Genomic DNA, 18,967 nt, shown 5'->3' on the forward strand with positions numbered 1-18,967 from the left:
ACCAATGATTATTAGCTGGCTGACTGTTAGTATTAAGCGCAGGCCCGTGAGTTTATAATGCTGTGTGTAGGCAAATAATGCAAATGAGAGTATATATATTTGCAGCTTTTGGTATGGGCACTCACTGCTCAATTTGGGTTTGACTTGGGAGTGGTCAGGCCACAATCTGCCTTTTACAGTGAGTCTTGCGGTGAGGATTGTGAGTAGGCCACGAAGGTGATGGTGGCATTTCAGAAGTAGCGAATAAGACTGTCCCCGGGTCTCCATCTATCCGGAAGAGTTAGGAAGCTGAGAAGATTGAGGGACCAAGTCCGGTAAACCGGGGTAGTATTGATCAGTCGCTTACCCCCTCCCCCCAGAAAACACAAGTTAGTAATCGATCTCTGCTAATTTCAGAATTAGCACAGGACAGAACTTAATACCCAGGTCCTCGCTGGTCAGTCCGAGGTAAAAGTCAAGATGACCAGATGGAGTTTTATCTGTTATAGCTATATAACTGTTGAGCTAAACTAGGGAGTGTTTTCACTCTGATAATGTATCTATGTCTTTATGTGTTTTATTGTATATGTACTGTGCATATTTCACATTCCAATGTTATTCACTTACAGGATAATGTCCTTTTTATCTTAAACACCTATTTCTATATATATCTATACATACCAATACTTGTATATTTATTCCTATAGACATATAGGTATAGATATTATTTTACATGAACAGTATCAGATATATATAGAAATATATATTTAATAATAAAAAGTACATTATTTTCTATGTGAAGAACATAGGAATGTAAAATAGTAGAGGAATTTGCAGCAGAAATAGTAAGGTTCTTATGCCACTTTATAGATCATTAGTTAGGCCTCATCTTGAGAATTGTGTGCAGTTCTGGAGGCCATAACTTCAGAAGGATATTAACAAACTTGAATCTGTGCAAAGGAGGGCTACCAAAATGGTACATGGTCTAAAAACAAAATTTATGCTTACCTGATAAATTTCTTTCTCTTGTGGTGTATCCAGTCTACGGGTTCATCCATTACTTGTGGGATATTCTCCTTCCCAACAGGAAGTTGCAAGAGGACACCCACAGCAGAGCTGTCTATATAGCTCCTCCCCTAACTGCCACTCCCAGTCATTCGACCGAAGACAAGCAAGAAAAAGGAAAAACTATAGGGTGCAGTGGTGACTGTAGTTTAAAAATAAAAAACACCTGCCTTAAAGTGACAGGGCGGGCCGTGGACTGGATAAACCACAAGAGAAAGAAATTTATCAGGTAAGCATAAATTTTGTTTTCTCTTGTAAGGTGTATCCAGTCCACGGGTTCATCCATTACTTGTGGGATACCAATACCAAAGCTTTAGGACACGGATGAAGGGAGGGACAAGGCAGGAACTTAAACGGAAGGCACCACTGCCTGCAAGACCTTTCTCCCAAAAATAGCCTCCGAGGAAGCAAAAGTATCAAATTTGTAGAATTTAGAAAAAGTATGAAGCGAAGACCAAGTCGCGGCCTTACAAATCTGTTCAACAGAGGCCTCATTTTTAAAAGCCCATGTGGAAGCTACCGCTCTAGTGGAATGAGCTGTAATTCTTTCAGGAGGCTGCTGGCCAGCAGTCTCATAAGCTAAACGGATTATGCTTCTCAGCCAAAAAGAAAGAGAAGATGCCGAAGCCTTTTGGCCTCTCCTCTGTCCAGAATAGACAACAAACAATGCAGATGTTTGACGAAAATCCTTAGTAGCTTGTAAATAAAACTTTAAAGCACGAACCACGTCAAGATTGTGTAATAGACGTTCCTTCTTTGAAGAAGGATTAGGACACAGTGACGGAATAACAATCTCCTGATTGATATTTTTATTAGATACCACCTTAGGAAGAAACCCAGGTTTGGTACGCAAAACTACCTTATCTGCATGGAAGATCAGATAAGTCTTTGAAATTTTTACAGTGTGTGTAAGGGACTAAAGCAACATTGCACCCACTTGCAAATGGATTATTAACCCCTTAGGCCCCAAACCGGATTGAAAAACGTTAAAAAACGTTAAAAGTCAATTGAGCACCTTGCCACAGCTCTGCTGAGGCTCCTACCTGCCTTCAAATACGATTTTGTGCAGAAATAACCCCTTTGAAATGGTCCTCAGATGCCAGAGGAAACCTCTAGGAAAGCTGGATGTCTCAGTCTGAATTAAAACTGCAGTTAGAGTGCTAAAATAGGCCCCTCCCACCATGTACTGGATGTTAGAAGGGTCTTAAGAAAATACTCCTAGGAGTATCTGACTAGCCATGTGGAAACTAGGCCCCAAATAAAGAGTTATCTCCCTCAGAGAAAAAACGTCCTATTTTTGAATTCATGTAAACGTTTAACTGTCACTAAGTAATAAGAGTATTACCCTGTTTTGTAAGCATGATCCCAGTCGCTGTTAAATCACTGCATCAGGCTTACCTCAAATACACAAGGCTCTGTCAGCATTTACTAGAACTTATTCATCTCTCTAGAAATAAAAATACTGAACATACCTCAAAGAAGGTAATCTGCAGACCGTTCCCTCAACTGAAGTTTTCCCATATTCTTCAGTTATGTGTGAGAACAGCAATGGACCTTAGTTACAAACCGCTAAGATCATCAAACCTCCAGGCAGAATTCTTCTTCTAATTTCTGCCTGAGAGTAAAACAGTACAACGCCGGTACCGTTTAAAAATAACAAACTTTTGATTGAAGGTAAAACTATACTAAGTCACCACATATCTCTTGATACTTCCTTTCTTGTCGAGAGTTGCAAGAGAATGACTGGGAGTGGCAGTTAGGGGAGGAGCTATATAGACAGCTCTGCTGTGGGTGTCCTCTTGCAACTTCCTGTTGGGAAGGAGAATATCCCACAAGTAATGGCTGAACCCGTGGACTGGATACACCTTACAAGAGAAAAAGAAAACTTACCAGGATAGGCTCAATGACCTAAATATGTATAGCTTAGATGAGATAAGGGAAAGAGGTGATATGGGCTTAGTAAAACTGAGGCTGTGGGTATTTGACATAAAATGGAAAATTCAAGAACAAGGGGTCATGATCTCAAGCTGAAGGGTCATAGATTCAGGAGTCATTTGAGGAAGCACTTCTTTACAGAAAGAGTGATTGATTTATGGAATAAACTTCCTCAAGAGGTAGTAGCGACAAACACTGTGTGCCTGGGACAAGCATAAGGCTATACTATGAACTAGATAAGTTTATACTTTTAGGTAATTTCAGGCAGACTTGCTGGGCCTATGGTTCTTATCTGCTGTCAATATCTATGTTTCTATGCGTAATGTGCATCATGGTTTGCAATTTACAAAACACGGAAGGGGACTGCACTCTGTGACAGTACTGGGTACACATCCTATGACCCTGTTACATGCACAGCCCTGGGTGCTCAATAGCACTCACAGGAAGACTGTGCTGTCCCCAGAGCCCAAGGCAGTTAACCCCAGACAAGTCTGGGTGTGAGGCCCATAGGGAAAATTACAAAACAAATTAATACAACACACAGAGAAAGTCTAGCACTCACTTGCAAGCTCTCAGCTAAGAATAAAAGCAAAACTGGAAGAGTTACTTACCGCGGTTGTATTAATTTGTTTTGTAATTTTCCCTTTGGGCCTTGCACCCAGACTTGTCTGGGATTAACTAGATGTGACTTTGGGGATGATACAGCTAACCAGGGCTGTGCATGTTGCAGGGTCATAGGATGTGTACCCAGTACAGTCACAGAGTGCAGTCCCCTTCCGTGTTTTGTATATGTCTGGGGTGTTAACATAAGTCTGTGAAACCTTGACTTGTTCCCAGTTTGTTTGATTGAGAGCTTGCATTGTATGGTTGTATTAGGGACCCAAGTTTTGGGAGAGACCTTGACGTGGTACCTGGGCGTGTCCCATTTGGCCAGATGCGGTAACTAGCTCTTCCAGTTTTGCTTTTAATCTTAGCTGAGTGCTTGCAAGTCAGTGCTGGACTTTCTCTGTGTGTTGTATTAATTTGTTTTGTAATTTTCCCTTTGGGCCTTGGTTAACTGCCTGGGACTTTGGGGATGGAACAGTTACCTGAAAGCGCTATTGAGCACCCAGATCTGTGTATGTTGCATATATATAGGATGTGTACCTAGTTCAGTCTGAGAGTGCAGTTCACTTCCGTGTTTTTCAAAATCATGCAGTTTACAATTTGTGTTTAGTGGTCCTTTAATCAACTAGAAAGTTTGGCTGTGTACCTCTAGTTGTTCTTTCTGTGTGAAGCCCTTAACTCCTTTCCCAGTTGACGAATGCCCCACAAATGTCATCACTCGCACGGTTGGCTGGTGCTGGTTAAGCATTTCTGCGATCTCTTGGACGCTTTCTCGGAAGGAAGAGAAAATCATAATACGAGTGTCTAAGGGAGTTTGCACGGAAGTACTCTGACCTGAAAGAAATACAATTTTTTTGTAAACAAAAGAAAAGGAATACAATTTTGAAAATGTGTAAGGTTTCTTCAACCAGATCTGTACTTGTAAATTCATGTCATACAAAGTCTAGGGAAGTAGATCCCACTACTAAAATATCCCTACCCTTCCTGCTTAAAGGGACAGTCTAGACCCAATACTTTATTACTTATTGTTAGATACCAGTCAAGCATCTTGCAAGAGGTTCCACATCTATGAGTTTGTAAGAAGTACGTTAAATTTTTAAATAATGATCGGTTGTTAGCACACACAGCTTTATTTTTGTCCAGTTAGCGGTTTTCTTGTATGACAGTTTAGCAGTGCACGTTTAATATTTTTCAGTTAGCTATTTCAAATTCCACATGCACCAACCAGCATGTGTGAGTAGGAAAACGTATTTAAGATTTGATAGCGATTGGAGAAACCTAACATACCAAAATATACGTGCAATAGATGGGCGGCAATTTTAGGCTCCTAATAAACAATGAATATTTAAATGTTTCATGTACTTCTTACAAGCTTATAGATGTGGGACCAGTTGCAGAATGCTTCTCTGGTATATAACAATAAGCAATCAAAATTATGTATTGGATCTAGACTGTCCCTTTAAGTTATTTCATGTATAGCTAAGGAATGTATTTGGACAGAGAGACAAAAATAAGGGATTACCCCTGAAATGAGTCTGAGGGGCATAGACAGAAGAAAAATACTTGTAACAAGGCAGGGTAAGTGGTTCTTATTCAAGCTGAACTTAATGAATGCTATGGAGGAAATTACCCTCTAACTGGGAAAGGAAAATAAAACTTTTTAGCAAATGCTGCTTAAGTTAAGGCAAACACATTAGACTGGTATAATTTAGAAGTATGCAATGAAGACCATACGGCTGCTTTACATAACTATTATACTGAGGCTTTGTGAAGGCAGGCCCATGAAGCAGCAACTTCTTAAGAGGAACAAGCTCCAATCTTTCCTAAGATCATAAGCCACCTGCTAGATAGCAAATCTTTGCTGGGTTAGTGCACTTTAAAAATGAAATACCACAGTCAATACAAATCAGATTACTCTGCTTTCAGCGTACAGTACCTTACAAACACCTCTATATTTATATACATGTTTTTCTATGTTTTATTTTGCGCATTTTTATACAATTGCACCACCTTTCAGTTTGAGAAGAAAAAACAGTGAGGGGGACAAATGTTTAGAGAATACACCAGACCCGGCAGAGAAATTTCAGCTGCAAAATGGAATGCCACGGTTTAGCCAACTAGCAGAGGCTGGGAAACTCATTTAACAATAAGGACATTTCTACTGTAAACATTACATAGTTTTTTCCTGTGTAATTTCAATACGAATTTTAATTTTTCCATAAAATACGATTGTTTAAGAACAATTTTGTAACGATTTTCATGCAAAATTCAGCAACAATTTATTACTGCATTTTTTTCATTTTAATACTGCATTAATTAATTTGATTTGATTTATAAATTACAATTTTTTTATGAGCCCTGTTTTGTATGCATGGTCTTTACATACTTCAAAGCATGGAACACCCCTTTTGCAAGACACACTGTTTTAAAGGTAAAAACTGCCTTAATAGAATTAGGACAGGGGCTTCATTTTACTGGCAAGCCCAGAGAGCTTTAGATTACCGGGCCCAAAAAATGAATCAAACTTGGTAAATAAATTTGGAAATGTTTCGGCCTTTCAGACAACATACACATTTTTATGTAGAAAAATATATAGATTGTCCCAATATAACGAGGGGGAAATACACTCACAAAAACATAATTTATGCTTACCAGATAAATTCCTTTCCTTCCGGATAGGGAGACTCCACGGCTTCATTCCTTACTGTTGGGAAATACAACACCTGGCCACAAGGAGGAGGCAAAGACACCCCAGCCAAATGCTTAAATATCCCTCCCACTTCCTCATTACCCCAGTCATTAAGCCGAGGGAACAAGGAAAAGTAGGAGAAACATTAGGGTATAAATGGTGCTAGAAAATAAAATAAATAATAAGGGACCGCCCATAGACAAGAAAAAATGGGACGGGGGCCGTGGACTCTCCCTATCTAAAAGAAAAGTGGAGAGTCCACAGCTTCATTCCTTACTGTTGGGAAAACTATACTTAAGCTCCAGAGGACACTTAATGAATAACGGGAGGGAACAAAAAGGAAGAGGCTGACCATATTCTGAGGGCACCACAGCCTGCAAAACTTTCTCCCAAAAGCTGCTTCTTGTAAAATTTTGAAAAAGTATGTAAAGAGGGCCAGGTAGCCGCCTTACAAATCTGATCAATCGTTTCTGCGATCCAATGGGAGGAGAGAGGCTTTAGACAAAACATAATTTATGCTTACCTGATAAATTTATTTCTCTTGTAGTGTATCCAGTCCACGGATCATCCATTACTTATGGGATATTCTCCTTCCCAACAGGAAGTTGCAAGAGGATCACCCACAGCAGAGCTGCTATATAGCTCCTCCCCTAACTGTCATATCCAGTCATTCGACCAAAAACAAACAGAGAAAGGAGAAACCATAGGGTGCAGTGGTGACTGTAGTTTAATTAAAATTTAGACCTGCCTTAAAAGGACAGGGCGGGCCGTGGACTGGATACACTACAAGAGAAATAAATTTATCAGGTAAGCATAAATTATGCTTTCTCTTGTTAAGTGTATCCAGTCCACGGATCATCCATTACTTATGGGATACCAATACCAAAGCTAAAGTACATGGATGATGGGAGGGACAAGGCAGGATTAAGCGGAAGGAACCACTGCCTGAAGAACCTTTCTCCCAAAAACAGCCTCCGAAGAAGCAAAAGTATCAAATTTGGAAAATTTGGAAAAAGTGTGAAGCGAAGACCAAGTCGCGGCCTTGCAAATCTGTTCAACAGAGGCCTCATTTTTAAAGGCCCAGGTGGAAGCCACAGCTCTAGTAGAATGAGATGTAAATCCTTTCAGGGGGCTGCTGTCCAGCAGTCTCATAGGCTAGGCGTATTATGCTCCGAAGCCAAAAGGAAAGAGAGGTTGCCGAAGCCTTTTGACCTCTCCTCTGTCCAGAGTAAAGACAAACAGGGTAGATGTTTGACGAAAATTTTTAGTAGCTTGTAAGTAAAACTTCAAGGCACGGACTACGTCCAGATTATGTAAAAGACGTTCCTTCTTTGAAGAAGGATTAGGACACAATGATGGAACAACAATCTCTTGATTGATATTCTTGTAAGAAACCACCTTAGGTAAAAACCCAGGTTTGGTACGCAGGACTACCTTATCTGCATGAAAAATCAGATAAGGAGAATCACATTGTAAGGCAGATAGCTCAGAGACTCTCTGAGCCGAGGAAATAGCCATCAAAAACAGAACTTTCCAAGATAAAAGTTTAATATCAATGGAATGAAGGGGTGCCAACGGAACTCCTTGAAGAACTTTAAGAACCAAGTTTAAGCTCCACGGGGGAGCAACAGGTTTAAACACAGGCTTAATTCTAACCAAAGCCTGGCAAAATGCCTGGACGTCTGGAACCTCTGCCAGACGCTTGTGCAAAAGAATAGACAGAGCAGAAATCTGTCCCTTTAAGGAACTAGCTGATAATCCTTTGTCCAAGCCCTCTTGGAGAAAAGACAATATTCTAGGAATCCTAACCTTACTCCATGAGTAATTCTTGGATTCACACCAATAAAGATATTTACTCCATATCTTGTGGTAGATTTTCCTGGTAACAGGCTTTCGTGCCTGTATTAAAGTATCAATGACTGACTCGGAGAAGCCACGCTTTGATAGAATCAAGCGTTCAATCTCCATGCAGTCAGTCTCAGAGAAATTGGATTTGGATGATTGAAAGGACCTTGTATCAGAAGGTCCTGTCTTAGAGGCAGAGTCCATGGTGGAAAGGATGACATGTCCACTAGGTCTGCATACCAAGTCCTGCGTGGCCACGCAGGTGCTATCAGAATCACAGATGCTCTCTCCTGTTTGATTTTGGCAATCAGTCGAGGGAGCAGAGGAAACGGTGGAAACACATAAGCCAGGTTGAAGAACCAAGGCGCTGCTAGAGCATCTATCAGCGTCGCTTCTGGGTCCCTGGACCTGGATCCGTAACAAGGAAGCTTAGCGTTCTGGCGAGACGTCATGAGATCCAACTCAGGTTTGCCCCAACGATGAATCAACTGAGCAAACACCTCCGGATGGAGTTCCCACTCCCCCGGATGGAAAGTCTGACGACTTAGAAAATCCGCCTCCCAGTTCTCCACGCCTGGGATATGGATTGCTGACAGGTGGCAAGAGTGGTACTCTGCCCAGCGAATTATATTTGAGACTTCTAACATCGCTAGGGAACTCCTGGTTCCCCCTTGATGGTTGATGTAAGCCACAGTCGTGATGTTGTCCGACTGAAATCTGATGAACCTCAGTGTTGCTAACTGAGGCCAAGCCAGAAGAGCATTGAATATCGCTCTTAACTCCAGAATATTTATTGGAAGGAGTTAATCCTCCTGAGTCCACGATCCCTGTGCCTTCAGGGAATTCCAGACTGCACCCCAACCTAGAAGGCTGGCATCTGTTGTTACAATTGTCCAATCTAGCCTGCTGTCAAAATTTGAAATAACAGTGAAAAAAGGCAGTTACACTAACAAAATGTTTACAGTGTATGTAACAAGTTAGCAGAGCATTGCACCCAATTGCAAATGGATGATTAACCCCTTAATACCCAAAAAATAATAAAAGACAAAAATGTTTTTTTTTTTTTTTGTTTGTTTTTTTGTTGTTTTTTTTTCAAACAGTCACAACAACTGCCACAGCTCTACTGTGGCTTTTTACCTCCCTCAAAAACGACTTTGAAGCCTTTTGAGCCCTCCAGAGATGTCCTGGATCATGCAGGAAGAAGCTGGATGTCTGTGTCTGTAATTTTTGCTGTGCAAAAAAACGGCAAAATAGGCCCCTCCCACTCATATTACAACAGTGGAAAGCCTAAGGAAACTGTTTCTAGGCAAAATTCAAGCCAGAAACAGCCAGGTTGAAGAACCAAGGCGCTGCTAGAGCATCTATCAGCGTCGCTTCTGGGTCCCTGGACCTGGATCCGTAACAAGGAAGCTTGGCGTTCTGGCGAGACGTCATGAGATCCAACTCAGGTTTGCCCCAACGATGAATCAACTGAGCAAACACCTCCGGATGGAGTTCCCACTCCCCCGGATGGAAAGTCTGACGACTTAGAAAATCCGCCTCCCAGTTCTCCACGCCTGGGATATGGATTGCTGACAGGTGGCAAGAGTGGTACTCTGCCCAGCGAATTATATTTGAGACTTCTAACATCGCTAGGGAACTCCTGGTTCCCCCTTGATGGTTGATGTAAGCCACAGTCGTGATGTTGTCCGACTGAAATCTGATGAACCTCAGTGTTGCTAACTGAGGCCAAGCCAGAAGAGCATTGAATATCGCTCTTAACTCCAGAATATTTATTGGAAGGAGTTAATCCTCCTGAGTCCACGATCCCTGTGCCTTCAGGGAATTCCAGACTGCACCCCAACCTAGAAGGCTGGCATCTGTTGTTACAACTGTCCAATCTAGCCTGCTGTCAAAATTTGAAATAACAGTGAAAAAAGGCAGTTACACTAACAAAATGTTTACAGTGTATGTAACAAGTTAGCAGAGCATTGCACCCACTTGCAAATGGATGATTAACCCCTTAATACCCAAAAAATAATAAAAGACAAAAATGTTTTTTTTTTTTGTTTGTTTTTTTTGTTGTTTTTTTTTCAAACAGTCACAACAACTGCCACAGCTCTACTGTGGCTTTTTACCTCCCTCAAAAACGACTTTGAAGCCTTTTGAGCCCTCCAGAGATGTCCTGGATCATGCAGGAAGAAGCTGGATGTCTGTGTCTGTAATTTTTGCTGTGCAAAAAAACGGCAAAATAGGCCCCTCCCACTCATATTACAACAGTGGAAAGCCTAAGGAAACTGTTTCTAGGCAAAATTCAAGCCAGCCATGTGGAAAAAAACTAGGCCCCAATAAGTTTTATCACCAAATACATATAAAAACGATTAAACATGCCAGCAAACGTTTTATATTACATTTTTATAAGAGTATGTATCTCTATTAATAAGCCTGATACCAGTCGCTGTCACTGCATTTAAGGCTTTACTTACATTAGTTCGGTATCAGCAGCATTTTCTAGCAAATTCCATCCCTAGAAAAATATTAACTGCACATACCTTATTGCAGGAAAACCTGCACGCCATTCCCTCTCTGAAGTTACTTCACTCCTCAGAATATGTGAGAACAGCCATGGATCTTAGTTACTTCTGCTAAGATCATAGAAAACGCAGGCAGATTCTTCTTCTAAATACTGCCTGAGATAAACAGTACACTCCGGCACCATTTAAAAATAACAAACTTTTGATTGAAGAATAAACTAAGTATAAAACACCAAACTCCTCTTACGACCTTCATCTTGGTTGAGGCTTGCAAGAGAATGACTGGATATGACAGTTAGGGGAGGAGCTATATAGCAGCGCTGCTGTGGGTGATCCTCTTGCAACTTCCTGTTGGGAAGGAGAATATCCCATAAGTAATGGATGATCCGTGGACTGGATACACTTAACAAGAGAAAGTAGTTTGTGAATGAATTTCCGACCACTTGACTTATCACATGATCCGCTGCAACCAATAACGGATACTCTAGTCGGATAGACTGTAGGGAGGGCGTGTAAGTATACAGTCTCAGGATTGGACAGAAATTGTTATTTAAAGGTAGGGTAAGTTACAATCAGGTTCGCCTTTGTAGAAGCTGAGGCAAAATGCGCATCAGGCGAATGTAACCTGGTATGGGCTATGTTTATATGTGTGAAAAATGTTCCACAAATGTTTGACCTAAGTCACCCTTGCGGCATGCAGATGAATGTATGTAAATAATGGTTATGATTATTCATCCGCTACTGAGAGATTAGTTAATATGTTTGGGACCGTGTCCCTGTTTATAATATAGGGATTACTATGCTCAGTGGCTTTATCTTATGATCATTACTGTATCTGAATATCCCTTGGCCGCACTTAAATCAGATACCAGATAAGATTTATAGTTGACATTTTTATTGTGACTTATAGCCCTACACAGGTCTATCTTATTATTCTTATATGTTTGTTTGTCTTGTGGATTTATTTCCGTTATACGCAGATTTTTAGCTAATTATTTTTTATTGTTTCACTTTTGTAACTTTACCTATTGGGTATGCTAACACTCTCATAGCGAGTGCTCTTTATAATGCTTCCTTTCACTATATATATATATATATATATATATATATATATATATATATATATATATATATATATATATATATATATATATATATATATATATAAAATCAACAGGATTAATATGTTTCTAAGAGAATGTAACAAAAGAATATTCAAGTTAGACATCCCTTTATGGGTTAAACTATACCTACCTTTTGTGAAATCTTCTTTGCTTCTTCTGAAATCAGAAAAGTTACTTTCCACTGCCCTCAAAATGTGGATAACACTTTCATAAATCTATTCTCTGCCAGTTGAAGAAGCAATGTTAGAGGGGGGTGGGGAAATAGTACAACTGGGCGCAATTATATATATATTAGTAAGACAGCCCTATACCCCTATATAAAGATAGATTTATTTTATCACATTATAGAAAGTACATGACTACTTCTATACAAATATAGATTACCCACTAAAAAACATAATTTATGTAAGAACTTACCTGATAAATTCATTTCTTTCATATTAGCAAGAGTCCATGAGCTAGTGACGTATGGGATATACATTCCTACCAGGAGGGGCAAAGTTTCCCAAACCTCAAAATGCCTATAAATACACCCCTCACCACACCCACAAATCAGTTTAAGGCATAGCCAAGAAGTGGGGTGATAAGACAAAGTGCGAAAGCATAAAAAAAAAAAAAGGAATTGGAATAATTGTGCTTTAAACAAAAAAATAATAACAAACACAAAAAAGGGTGGGCCTCATGGACTCTTGCTAATATGAAAGAAATTAATTTATCAGGTAAGTTCTTACATAAATTATGTTTTCTTTCGTGTAATTAGCAAGAGTCCATGAGCTAGTGACGTATGGGATGACTACCCAAGATGTGGATCTTCCACGCAAGAGTCACTAGAGAGGGAGGGATAAAATAAAGACAGCCAATTCCGCTGAAAATAATCCACACCCAAAAGAAAGTTTAAATCTTATAATGAAAAAAACTGAAATTATAAGCAGAAGAATCAAACTGAAAAAGCTGCCTGAAGTACTTTTCTACCAAAAGCTGCTTCAGAAGAAGAAAACACATCAAAATGGTAGAATTTAGTAAAAGTATGCAAAGAAGACCAAGTTGCTGCTTTGCAAATCTGATCAACCGAAGCTTCATTCCTAAATGCCCAGGAAGTACAAACTGACCTAGTAGAATGAGCTGTAATCCTTTGAGGCGGAGTTTTACCCGACTCGACATAAGCATGATGAATTAAAGATTTCAACCAAGATGCCAAAGAAATGGCAGAGGCCTTCTGACCTTTCCTAGAACCAGAAAAGATAACAAATAGACTAGAAGTCTTTCGGAAATTCTTAGTAGCTTCAACATAATATTTCAAAGCTCTAACTACATCCAAAGAATGCAATGATCACTCCTTAGAATTCTTAGGATTAGGAAACAATGAAGGAACCACAATTTCTCTACTAATGTTGTTAGAATTCACAACCTTAGGTAAAAATTTAAAAGAAGTTCGCAACACCGCCTTATCCTGATGAAAAATCAGAAAAGGAGACTCACAAGAAAGAGCAGATAATTCAGAAACTCTTCTAGCAGAAGAGATGGCCAAAAGAAACAAAAAGTAATTTAATGTCCAGTGAATGCATAGGTTCAAACGGAGGAGCTTGAAGAGCCCCCAGAACCAAATTCAAACTCCAAGGAGGAGAAATTGACTTAATAACAGGTTTTATACGAACCAAAGCTTTATCCAAACCATCCTGAAGAAACTGTAAAATTCTCGGAATTCTAAAAGAATGCCAGGAAAAATGATGAGAAAGACACCAAGAAATGTAAGTCTTCCAGACTCGATAATATATCTTCCTAGATACAGATTTACGAGCCTGTAACATAGTATTAATCACAGAGTCAGAGAAACCTCTTTGACTAAGAATCAAGCGTTCAATCTCCATACCTTCAAATTTAAGGATTTGAGATCCTGATGGAAAAAAGGACCTTGTGACAGAAGGTCTGGTCTTAACGGAAGAGTCCACGGTTGGCAAGAGGCCATCCGGACAAGATCCGCATACCAAAACCTGTGAGGCCATGCTGGAGCCACCAGCAGAACAAACGAGCATTCCTTCAGAATATTGGAGATTACTCTTGGAAGAAGAACTAGAGGCGGAAAGATATAGGCAGGATGATACTTCCAAGGAAGTGACAATGCATCCACTGCTTCCGCCTGAGGATCCCTGGATCTGGAGAGATACCTGGGAAGTTTCTTGTTTAGATGAGAAGCCATCAGATCTATTTCTGGAAGCCCCCACATTTGAACAATCTGAAGAAATACCTCTGGGTGAAGAGACCATTCTCCCGGATGTAACGTTTGGCGACTGAGATAATCCGCTTCCCAATTGTCTATACCTGGGATATGAACAGCAGAAATTAGACAGGAGCTGGATTTCGCCCATACCAGTATTCGAGATACTTCTTTCATAGCCAGAGGGCTGTGAGTCCCTCCTTGATGATTGATATATGCCACAGTTGTGACATTGTCTGTCTGAAAACAAATGAACGATTCTCTCTTTAGAAGAGGCCATGACTGAAGAGCTCTGAAAATTGCACGGAGTTCCAAAATATTGATTGGCAATCTCACCTCCTGAGATTCCCAAACCCCTTGTGCTGTCAGAAACCCCCAAACAGCTCCCCAACCTGTCAGACTTGCATCTGTTGAAATCACAGTCCAGGTCGGAAGAACAAAAGAAGCCCCCTGAACTAAACGATGGTGATCTGTCCACCACGTCAGAGAGTGTCGTACAATCGGTTTTAAAGATATCAATTGAGATATCTTTGTGTAATCCCTGCACCACTGGTTCAGCATACAGAGCTGAAGAGGTCGCATGTGAAAACGAGCAAAGGGGATCGCGTCCAATGCAGCAATCATAAGACCTAGAATTTCCATGCATAAGGCTACCGAAGGGAATGATTGAGACTGAAGGTTTCGACAAGCTGAAATCAATTTTAGACGTCTCTTGTCCGTTAGTGACAGAGTCATGGACACTGAATCTATCTGGAAACCTAAAAAGGTTACCCTTGTCTGAGGAATCAATGAACTTTTCGGTAAATTGATCCTCCAACCATGATCTTGAAGAAACAATACAAGTCGATTCGTATGAGATTCTGCTAAATGTGAAGACTGAGCAAGTCCCAAGATATCGTCCAAATAAGGAAATACCACAATACCCTGTTCTCTGATTACAGACAGAAGGGCACCGAGAACCTTTGTAAAAATCCTTGGAGCTGTTGCTAAGCCAAACGGCAGAGCCACAAACTGGTAATGCTTGTCTAGGAAAGAGAATCTCAGAAACTGAAAGTGATCTGGATGAATCGGAATATGCAGATATGCATCCTGTAAATCTATTGTGGACATATAATGCCCCTGCTGAACAAAAGGCAGGATAGTCCTTATAGTTACCATTTTGAATGTTGGTATCCTTACATAACGATTCAATATTTTTAAATCCAGAACTGGTCTGAAGGAATTCTCCTTCTTTGGTACAATGAAGAGATTTGAATAAAACCCCAGTCCCTGTTCCAGAACTGGAACTAGCATAATTACTCCAGCCAACTCTAGATCTGAAACACATTTCAGAAATGCTTGAGCCTTCGCTGGATTTACTGGGACACGGGAAAGAAAAAATCTTTTTGCAGGAGGCCTTATCTTGAAGCCAATTCTGTACCCTTCTGAAACAATGTTCTGAATCCAAAGATTGTGAATTGAATTGATCCAAATTTCTTTGAAAAATCGTAATCTGCCCCCTACCAGTTGGGCTGGAATGAGGGCCGCACCTTCATGTGGACTTTGGAGCTGGCTTTGGTTTTCTAAAAGGCTTGGATTTATTCCAGACTGGAGATGGTTTCCAGACTGATACCGCTCCTGTGGGTGAAGGATCAGGCTTTTGTTCCTTATTGTGACTGAAGGAACGAAAATGATTATTAGACCTAAATTTACCTTTAGATTTTTTATCCTGTGGTAAAAAAGTTCCTTTCCCTCCAGTAACAGTTGAGATAATAGAATCCAACTGTGAACCAAATAATTTATTATCCTGGCAAGAAAGTGAAAGCAAAGTTGACTTAGAAGACATATCAGCATTCCAAGTTTTAAGCCATAAAGCTCTTCTAGCTAAAATGGCTAGAGACATATACCTGACATCAACCCTAATGATATCAAAGATGGCATCACAAATAAAGTTATTAGCATGTTGAAGAAGATTAACATTGCTATGAGAATTATGATCTTTTACTTATTGCGCTAAAGCTTCCAACCAAAAAGTTGAAGCTGCAGCAACATCCGCTAAAGATATAGCAGGTCTAAGAAGATTACCTGAACATAAGTAAGCTTTTCTTAGAAAGGATTCAATTTTCCTATCTAAAGGATCCTTAAAGGAAGTACTATCTGCCGTAGGAATAGTAGTACGTTTAGCAAGAGTAGAGATAGCCCCATCAACCTTAGGGATTTTGTCCCAAAACTCTAATCTGTCAGATGGCACAGGATATAATTGCTTAAAACGTTTAGAAGGAGTAAATGAATTACCCAAATTATTCCATTCCCTGGAGATTACTTCAGAAATAGCATCAGGGACAGTAAAAACTTCTGGAATAACTACAGGAGATTTAAAAACCTTATTTAAACGTTTAGATTTAGTATCAAGAGGACCAGAATCCTCTATTTCTAATGCAATTAAGACTTTAAGTAAAGAACAAATAAATTCCATTTTGAATAAATATGAAGATTTATCAGCATCAACCTCTGAAACAGAATCCTCTGAACCAGAGGAATCATTATCAGAATCAGAATGATGATGTTCATTTAAAAATTCATCTGAAAAATGAGAAGTTTTAAAAGACCTTTTACGTTTACTAGAAGGAGGAATAACAGACATAGCCTTCTTAATGGATTTAGAAACAAAATCTCTTATGTTAACAGGAACACTCTGAGTATTAGATGTTGATGGAACAACAACAGGTAATGTAACATTACTAAATGAAATATTATCTGCATTAAAAAGTTTGTCATGACATTCATTACAAACAACAGCTGGAGGAACAGATACCACAAGTTTACAGCAAATACACTTAACTTTGATAGATCCAGCACTAGGCAGCGGTTTTCCAGAAGTATCTTCTGACTCAGGGTCAATCTGGGACATCTTGCAATATGTAATAGAAAAAACAACATATAAAGCAAAATTGATTAAATTCCTTAAATGACAGTTTCAGGAATGGGAAAAAATGCCAGTGAACAAGCTTCTAGCAACCAGAACCAATAAACAAAGAGACTTAAATAATGTGGAGACAATAGTGACGGCCAAATTTTTTAGCGCCAAAAAAGACGCCCACATTATTTGGCGCCTAAATGCTTTTGGCGCCAAAAATGACGCCACATCCGGAACGCAATTTTGGCGCAAAAAAACGTCAAAAATGACGCAACTTCCGGCGACACGTATGACGCCGGAAACCAAGAAAAAAATTTTGCGCTAAAAAAGTCAGCGCCAAGAATGACGCAACAAAATGAAGCATTTTCAGCCCCCGCAAGCCTAACAGCCCACAGGGAAAAAGTCAAATTTTAAGGTAAGAAAAAAATTGATTTATTCATATGCATTATCCCAAATATGAAACTGACTGAAATAAGGAACGTTGAACATCCTGAATCAAGGCAAATAAATGTTTGAACACATATATTTAGAACTTTATATAAAAGTGCCCAACCATAGCTTAGAGTGTCACAGAAAATAAGACTTACTTACCCCAGGACACTCATCTACATGTAGTAGAAAGCCAAACCAGTACTGAAACGAAAATCAGTAGAGGTAATGGTATATATAAGAGTATATCGTCGATCTGAAAAGGGAGGTAAGAGATGAATCTCTACGACCGATAACAGAGAACCTATGAAATAGACCCCGTAGAAGGAGATCATTGAATTCAAATAGGCAATACTCTCTTCACATCCCTCTGACATTCACTGCACGCTGAGAGGAAAACCGGGCTCCAACCTGCTGCGGAGCGCATATCAACGTAGAATCTAGCACAAACTTACTTCACCACCTCCATAGGAGGCAAAGTTTGTAAAACTGATTTGTGGGTGTGGTGAGGGGTGTATTTATAGGCATTTTGAGGTTTGGGAAACTTTGCCCCTCCTGGTAGGAATGTATATCCCATACGTCACTAGCTCATGGACTCTTGCTAATTACATGAAAGAAATCAATAATTTCTCAATCTGTAAAAATATAGTTATCGCCTACAGAATATTTATCCTGTGTTTATGATATATATAAAATGGTTGTAAGTGGGCAATATAATATCTATATATCAGTTATATTACTAGGGATGTTACAACAGGAGTGTACTTTACTTAATCCCAAAAGTTTATTACATCATATATGGAATTAAAACCATTTGGAATACGAGTGGCTAGGGAGAAGATCCAAAACGCCTCTCTTTTTAATAGAATTTTGTTCAAATCCCCTCCCCTTTTTGATTTCTTAACCTTTTCAATGATCATCCATTTGAATGTTTTGTTTGAACTATCATGGTCAGTAATGAAATGTTTGGCTAGCTCTGAACGAGCATCTGATCTACTAATATCCGAAAGGTGTTGACGGATCCTCTCCCTGGCCTCCCTTGTTGTACATCCTACATACTTTTTCTATGAACAGCTACACCAGGTTAATTATATAATATTCTTAGCTCTACAGTTTAAACAGCATTCAATTTTGTATTGTTTGCTCGAACTATTAGAAGAAAACGTATCACCATTCAGTATATGACTGCAGGAGATACAGGGTCCAAATCCACATTTGTACATCCCTTTTGATGTTAACCACAAGCTTTTGGGGTTTGTGGAGATATCACTTGGTGACAAGATATTACCTAAAGTTTTCCCTTTTCTATAAGAGAACCTGCATCCCTTTCTAACTGTATTTATTAGGCCTTCATCAGCCATTAGCATTGGTAGATTATTTCTGATTATTTTACACACTTCCTCATAGTCTGTAGAATACTGAGTGACAAATACAACCCCTTGGTGACCTGTACTATCTAGCTGTTTTTTCTTTCCAGGTACATATCTGGGTTTAGAGTTGTCACTCAGTAAATCATTCCTGTTAAGACCTTCTACTTGTTTTCTGGCTTTCTTAATTGTATTTTTATTGTAGCCTCTGTCTATGAGTCTCCTGGTCAATTATAAGCTTTGTTCCTCGCAATCTTTAGGGTTAGTACAATTCCTTTTAGTTCTAATGTATTGTCCTTTTGCT

General features: G+C 39.5%; 1 protein-coding gene across 1 annotated transcript in view; it reads right to left on the reverse strand.

The window, feature by feature from the left end:
* Window positions 1-18,967, reverse strand: part of FANCM (FA complementation group M) — an 811,954-nt gene that overhangs the window by 260,465 nt on the left and 532,522 nt on the right. Inside the window, exon 9 of the mRNA XM_053697678.1 lies at window positions 4,232-4,419. Coding sequence (XP_053553653.1) covers window positions 4,232-4,419 — 188 coding nt within the window. The remainder of the gene's footprint in view (window positions 1-4,231; window positions 4,420-18,967) is intronic.

This window comes from Bombina bombina, chromosome 1, assembly GCF_027579735.1.
Source record: "Bombina bombina isolate aBomBom1 chromosome 1, aBomBom1.pri, whole genome shotgun sequence".
Lineage (NCBI taxonomy): Eukaryota > Metazoa > Chordata > Amphibia > Anura > Bombinatoridae > Bombina > Bombina bombina.